Source organism: Cupressus sempervirens, chromosome 5 (genome assembly GCF_028749045.1).
Source record: "Cupressus sempervirens isolate cs-2001-9-10 chromosome 5, ASM2874904v1, whole genome shotgun sequence".
Taxonomy (NCBI): Eukaryota; Viridiplantae; Streptophyta; class Pinopsida; order Cupressales; family Cupressaceae; genus Cupressus; species Cupressus sempervirens.
In genome coordinates this window covers 379,481,362-379,489,464 of record NC_143122.1, presented here as the reverse complement: position 1 = coordinate 379,489,464, position 8,103 = coordinate 379,481,362, and the positions used below count along the sequence as shown (strand labels likewise).

General features: G+C 30.0%; 1 protein-coding gene across 1 annotated transcript; it reads right to left on the bottom strand.

Annotated features, from left to right (window-relative positions):
- Window positions 1–742: 742 nt before the first annotated feature.
- LOC149556352 (glycerol-3-phosphate acyltransferase RAM2-like) lies at window positions 743–4,183 on the bottom strand. The gene is made up of 2 exons (XM_089785858.1): window positions 3,286–4,183; window positions 743–1,848 (listed from the first exon to the last, which is right to left on the bottom strand). The coding sequence occupies exons 1-2, from the start codon at window positions 3,982–3,984 to the stop codon at window positions 943–945; spliced, it is 1,605 nt and encodes a 534-aa protein (XP_089641984.1). The 5' UTR covers window positions 3,985–4,183; the 3' UTR covers window positions 743–942.
- Window positions 4,184–8,103: the final 3,920 nt, after the last annotated feature.

Below are 8,103 nucleotides of genomic sequence, written 5' to 3'. Positions count from 1 at the left end.
TTTGTTAGTGTAAATATTGTATTAGGTAGTTTTTGTTTATAGTTTTGGTAAGGGAACTGTTGTCAGTCTATTATTTGTGTTAATGCCAGAATCAGATTTTTGTTGTGTTCAAGTATGCTACAAAACTTTGTATAAATTGCTATAAACAAAACTTTGTATAAATTCCTATAAACCATAGTGTCCTGGGTGCATTGTGCAACTTGGTACGAGTGTGGATATTGGCAGCGATTTCTTATCTATGGATGCAATAGGAGTAAAATTTAAGCTACAGCTGCAAAGAAAATTGATTGCTAGCAACCAACCTTGTACCCTTGTTTTAGTTTCATGCAACTATGCATTGAGGTTTAAAATATCTTCTAGATCTAAATGTAGTGAAATTTTATAATCATATTCATCCAGGCTTAAGTTATCTTTGCTTCCCTAGAAGCTTGTGTTGATTCTTCATTTAAAATTCAATTTATAGTTAGAATTTGTAACTCATCCTATTGCAGCAACAAGTTTGCATTGCCTCTTTAAATCTTTTGTTATGAGTCATTAAAGATAATATGTAGATTGGGACTGGTCCTTACTGTAAGATTTTGTACCTTGAATTCTCTTTGATTTCCCTACTTCACTGTGACTTTATTGTTTGTTATTTGAACTTTCAAGATCTGAAAACCATTCTACAACCAATAAATAGACTTATAGCTCAATTAAGATAACATATTACATTGGCAGCCTTGAACGTTTTTGCAAACATATAGATGGTAGATTGAAATTACAATTCATTTTATTGAAGATAGTCCTAATGGGACTTCCAAGGCTTTGACAAGCCATTACATAATCATCTTGCATGGAGACCATTTCATAAAAAATAACACAAAAGAAACATAAAACACCAACAAGACAAACACAAATGATAAACAACAAAACAATCCAAGTCCCTCAAATTCAAACCCCAATTCAGCATCCCATGGCCTTGTTGGCAACAAGGCCACTTCCCTTCTTCTCAGCAACAACACCATCATTCCCTGCAAGAGCTCTATACTTATCCCTCCTCGTAAAGTTTGTGCATTCAAATGACAAGCTCCCCGCAATGACCCTCTGAATATAATTAGCCACCTCATGGGAACTCTTCCCACCGGAACAAGTAAGCTCAGGGGGCACCTTGCTAAGAAAAGTGACTTCATAGAGAGGACTAGGGTTCATGAAGAAGTAGAAGGCGTCCATTCCTTTCCACCCACGAGCAGTAGTCCCATGGAACATAGACATCTCATTACGCATGGCAACGGGAACAATCTGGTCAGTCAGCTCTGCAAACAGAGCACTGAATCTGAGCAAGAAAGGCTCTCTACAAGTAGTCCCCTCTGGGCATATGACGAGGTCACCTTCCTCTAACAAGGACTTTATCATTGCCGCATCTTTGGATCTCTCCCTGCTCAATGGCACTGTTTTTATTGGAGACAAGAACTCGGAGACACGAGAGACTGAGTATGTGACTGCTGAAACGGGGCGTCCCAGAGACGTGGAGAGGAAGATGGGGTCTAGTAGAGTTCTGTGTGAGCAGATGAAGAGAACACCACGTTGCTTCTTTTCTTTGTCGGAGGGAGGAGGAGGGGTGCCATTGATTCTGACACGGACTCCAAGGCAGAGGAAGGCGTGGTAGACGATGGACATGGGGAGGAGAGCACCTGCTGCTATGCGGAGACAAGCGAGTATGAAGCCAACTGGGAACCAGAGGATTGTGATTAGGGCAAGGATTGGTGTGGGGCGGTGGACAAGACGACCATCATGGAATACAATTGGCTTGGGGAGTTTGTCTCTCGTTACTGCCTCCACCTTGGGTATTGCAGGAACTATGTAGCCCTCCTGTAAACACAAGAAAACAACATCATTGTTATTATCACTATCAAATTTTAAAAATAAGGAATGATATTTTTATGGAATGTGGACATCAAGTTTTCCGACTATAAAAGTTCCAATTTACCTGATAAATATGATAAATATTATAAGTAAAATGAAAGAATATTGATAAAATGTGAAACCTCAACCTAGAAAATCTAAATCTATTACAAGCAAGACAAGATTTGAACATGAACAACCTCTAGGATCATAAAAACTCTAATTTGTTTAGCAAAAATATTAAAAAATATTTTTACCATTATTCCTTCAATATGACTTATATTAGACAAATATAAAACTATATAAACTACTTATATGTGAATTTATAATTGTAACACAAAAATTCCTTTTATGCACGACCCATGGAAAATTTTCTACAAGATTTATCAGCAGAATTTTATTTAAACATTCTATTTAACAGCAGCAAAAATACAATACTCAAGACATCCTTTGCAATTAATTTGTCACATTGTCACACACTCTCTACCTTTTGATACAAAGGAAAATAAGATAATTGTTACAACCTTATGATAAATCTCTTCTACCTCTTTGAAAGACAAATACTGTCAATATATTATTCTGGATGCCTTCTTTATATCATTTTCTCATTCTATTGATGTTCATTCTTTGTTGGTGATATACTGGTGTATTTCTATATTTTATGTTGTCTTCATATGTATTCATCATGGATTTAAAGTCTTTATTACAGATAGTCGCCAATTTCATTTAACACCTTTGTATAATAGTATGATAGAAATATGTTTCTTCTGCACATTGTATGCAACATATATGGTGATGTTCCAAGACTATCATATACCGTTATTGCTTTCTGATTTCATTGTATCTACAAAATTCTGTGTATGTTCTGATCTGTTCATTACTTTTTCTGACCTCCATTACTTTGTTTCAAATTCATAATTTTTATAATGACAATGTCCACAATATCCAAAATTTGCTTTCTCAGTTTGATAAATTGCTTGTTATTGACTTGGTTTATCATACCTGACATGATTTGCTTCTATCTACAAATGTAATCAACACTGGTTCACAATCAATTATCTCTCCAGCTTCTCTGATGCTTTGTAACTCTTTGATGACATTTTTGACCACAACCTTATGATAATTGTTAGAAGGCCCACTAATATAATTACATTTTGTGAATGGAAGCATCTAAACTTAAATACAAACTATAAATATGTATTTACCAAATAAAAATACTTTAAAATTACATTTTGTGCATGATCACAATAGAAACATCTAAACTTAAATGCAAACTATGAATACGTATTTACTAAAACAAAATACTTTATAATTGCATTTACTAAAACAAACAAGAATCCACAACTTTCTTTCTGCACAAAACATGGCAATATGAGAGTAAACTAAATTTGAATCATTTATTACCTTGCAGAGCTTCATGAAAGGAAAATCAGTCTTACGATCTCCAAGCCCAATATCCGGAAGAACATGGTCCTCCATGACCTTCACCAAAGCGTGAGCTTTCTTGCTACCAACAAGAACACCAGGGCTCTTCACAAATCCAGTTGCTCTTCCTCCAACAGAAGAAATCTCAGTCCCAATAACCAAATCAGTCCCCAAATACTCTTTCAAAAACGCCTCCACCATAATTCTTGGATTTGCAGTCAAAACATATCTCTTCCCACAAGAAGAAAACACCCGCCATGATTCCGGATGAAGATCCTCTGCATAGAATTTGGGAATAACAGCCCTCGCAATGGATTCAATGTCAGAAACTTTTGCTCCCACAAAAGTACTAAAAATGAGAACTTGAATCCCTGCAGTCTCAGAGACAAAATAATACAGCAATCCGGCCAAAGGGGCGGCAAGTAACAGAAACGCCATGCGTAAAATCCCACCCAATTCAAAGGCAATTATGGCGAAATATGGAAATGAGCTTCTTCCTCGAAGAAGAGTCCCATCTAAATCTGCCACCACAGATTGTTCTTCCCTTCCTGTGCTTATGCATTTGTCCACTGTGGAGAATTCACCATAACCAGTGTTTTCTGCTTTGACCGCCATTAAAGCACAGATGAAGCTACCCAATTTGCTTCTTTTGGCCAAGGAATGCAAAATTTTGGGCATTCCTTAGAAGAATTGGCTTGTGAAAAACTGTATATAATGATTGGAATGGAAGGGTGGAGACAAATTGGATTTATTGTTAAATGATTCAGACGAAGAACAGAGAGATGTTAACAATGATTTGGTGATGTATATATGTTTTTTCTGTTGTTTTCTTCTTCATTTATGTGGTCTGGATTTTCTAGGAATATCCAGTGCCATTGTTGCTCTCAGCGTAAGATTACCAAACACGACCGTGTATGGCCGATTTTTCCCATTTTAATGGTTGCTTCTAGTCGAAGTAAAACAAAAATGGTCTTGGAAAAAAAGTTGGAATTTTAGTTTTTGATTTTTTATGATTCGGAATTTTTTTGGTTTTTTGTTTTCTTTTAGTTGGTTTGTTCTTGAAAATTTGGAATGTTTCCATTTGCGTCTCAGATGTATCTCTCAAGTGGAAAGAGCAAGAGAGTATTTTGATACAAAATTTCTAAATTTCTCTTTTTCTCAAGATTAATTATTTAAAATTTAATTATTAATTTTAAAACGTAAAAGAGTGTTTTTGTTCTCTTCAAGTATGCTAATATTTTGACTAAATTTTAAAATTGAAGTTTATATTAAGTCCCTGAAACTAAATCAGTTGAGTCATTTCTTATAATTTATCAAAATAAAGGAATATTTTAATTGTAAAGTCTTATATTTAGATTTTAAGTGTTCTAATGTAAAACAGTTTAAATTATTATTTTGATTTGAAATTTCTAAATTTTTATTTTTATTTTAAGTGCTTGACTGTACATCTGTTAGAAACTATTTCTTAGTTTACTTAAACAATTGTGATCTTGAAATATTCATCTAATTTTTTTTAATACATTTATAAGATTTTCCCACAACTTCACAAGGAAACGTAGATGTAGATGAGTGTTACTATCTATTTATAGTAAGAACATAGTTATAAGCAGTACTATACCTCTTTCCATATATCTTAAAATTCACGATAAAAGAAAAATATTTGGAAATGCTTAGGAAACGTATTGTATTTCTATAGATCTTATGTAATATAAATTGTTTCTTTTAAATATTTTTAATAAATTTAATTTAATATAATTAAAATGATAAATTTTCAAATATTTATAAATAAATAGAATAGATTTAAAAATTGCCAAAAAATTAATGTGAAAAATGAAAATAAATTTATAATTGATAAATTTTCAAGCATTTATAAATAAATAGAATAGTTTAAAGAGTAATTATAATTTCATGGCCACATTTATAGCTATAAATATATTTTACTTTGCTAATTTTAAATATATTTTATCTTGATACTTGCATTTTGTGAAAACATTCTAGTATGTGAAGAATACCTTCTAACCGCAATTTATGTACTCTTTGGATGGAATTAATCTTTATAAGGTAGACTTGTTATCAAATTTATTAAGATTTCAAAAAAGTATATTTATATTTGATTTTGAGAAAAAGATAACTTCACAATTTACATTAACACTATTTGTTCTATATTTTAAACTAAAACTTATGCAACTATTAAACAATTGTCACATAACTCATTTTTTACCATTAGTCTAGCCAAGAATATTACAATATGGAGAACCTTCAAGCACTCTTATGACACAAAACCAATTTAACCAATCATAAAATTTGTATAAAATATAAAATTAATAAAAATAAAATTAAACTTTAGAAATATTTTAATTGTTCAAAAATTATTATTGTGATTAATAGATAATTGTTAAATTAATTCATTAATTGTGCATAGTGATAGCTTAATTAGATAGAATAAGAAAGTTAAAAATTTGATATAACTTTATTAATATCTAATTAATATTATAAAATTTGATTAAACTTTAAATTTTTAAAATTATACTTTTATATTAAAAATCTAATTTTTAATTAAAAAATATATTATTAAAAATAATTTATAATTAAATATAAATGTTATCATACTATTATAACTAATTAAGTTTTATTTAAAGTATTAATCTCTTATTTAAACTAAAAATATATTATATAAAATATTATTCATAAAATATAATCACAAGTTATTATAAAAGAAAAACATGTTATTAAAATAATTGTATGATATAGTAATATATTATTGGTTTAATAGTTTTACATAACAAAATATTTTTACATATCGCTTCCTCAAAATCCCCTTCCATAACTCAAATTTTTAGGCCAAATCAAATAAATTTTAAAATTTAAAATATTTAAAATCTAATAAATAAATATTTAAAAAATTAAAAGTTACCCAATTCCTTCAATTTGGGCATTACTTGGAAGAATGGGCTTGTGCAATACGGAATATAATGATAGGAAGGTAAATGACAAATTGGATTGATTCTTTTGATTTAGAATGTGAACAATGATTTGGTAATGTATATATATTTTCTATTGTCTTCTTCTTCATTTATTTGGGTTTGAATTTCCTAGGAATATCCTGCAATTTTTCCTTCCAAATTAGCATTATTAAACACAGCCGTTCATGCCCCATTTTTCCCAATTTAATTATTACTTCTCGTTGAAGTAAGACAGAGATCTTTTTGGAATGAAAGTAAGAATTTTTCAAATTTGGGAGAGTGTTTTCAAATTTGAAATTTTTTAATTTAGTTTTTCTTTTGAGGATTAGTTATTAATAATTTATAAAAATATACATCTTTATATTTAGTGTGGTTTAGAATATTTCCTATTCTTGTGTAATAATATAAGTTTAGCTTTACATCTTTTATGGATTAAAATTATCAATTTAAATAAAATAAAAGAATAAATTTTATTATGTACAAGGATAAGGATATTTTGATTTAAAAATCTTAAATTTAGATTTATTTTAAATCTTAAACTAGTTGAGACTTGTTTTTTAACAAGTAAAAATAAAAAGATATTTTAATTTTAAAATGTTTAGTTTAGATGTTTAATCTTGATGAAATGTAAATCACCTTAGACTCATCGCTGTAAAGTATTTTGAACTAAAATTTCTAAATTTAGATTTATTTTAAGTTCTTTAATGTAGTTGTATTAGAGACTTACATCCAACCTTATGTTTCATCCCATATTCCTTTGTTTTGTGTTTTAAATGTTAGGAAAACGTTAGGTTCTAATATCATGCTTCCTTAGTTTATTCAAAGAATTATTAACTTTAAATATTAAGCCATTTCTTTAGTTTACTAGTTATTTGAGAGTTTAATACATTTATGAGGTTTTCCTATTGGAAAGGTAGATTTATATGAGTTTTAGTTGATGGACATTATTATTTATAGAAAGATGTAGGAAGAAATAAAACATTGTTTTAAACGTAAGTGTGGGTTTTTCAAGGCATCTTATAATTTACAACAAAATATTATTTTAATTACAATATGTCAAGTTATTTGATATTTATTAAAGTAATTTTTCACCTATTTCAAATTATGGAATATGAGATTTTTCTCCTAGTAAAAAAAATGTAGGAATATTATGCTCAAACTAGACAAAAAATGAAGTCTATCAAGGTTTGATCTAAATTATGAAAAATGGAAAACATAATAAACAAAATGGATCCCTTACCAACTTGAGATGTTAATGGTGTGCCTAAAACATGACACCATGGTGTTCCTACACTTTAGATGTAGAGAATGGTATGCCTTCAACATGAAAAAATGATGTGCCTATACCTTAGGATGTGGGTAATGGTATGTTTTCAACATGATATAGTTGTGTTCCTACACCTTAGGATGTAGCCAATGATGAGCCTTCAACATTTATGTTGTTCCTCCAACATTAGTTGATTGTGTCCCTTAGACTTGGTATCTCATAGATCATGTACATGCATCTTTGTAAAAAATTGTGAATCACACTTTTGCAATTTTTCCTTTTCAGCATATGCAAGAACACAAGTATGCTCCTACAAAACAACAAGGTTAGGACATAAAATAGATAATGAAATCTAAAAATAAACCCTACAAACCAATGTTAGAAGACCTAGAAATCAAAATATGAAAGCTTGAAAATGTGAAAATTGAAATCCTAAAGTCATATTGTGCAAAAAAATAGGTTAGACGATACTTTTGGCTGAAAAAGTATCATACGATACTTCCACATGAAGTTGAGTGATACTTCAACCTAGTACAACACTTAGTATCAAATAATACAATAGTTTCT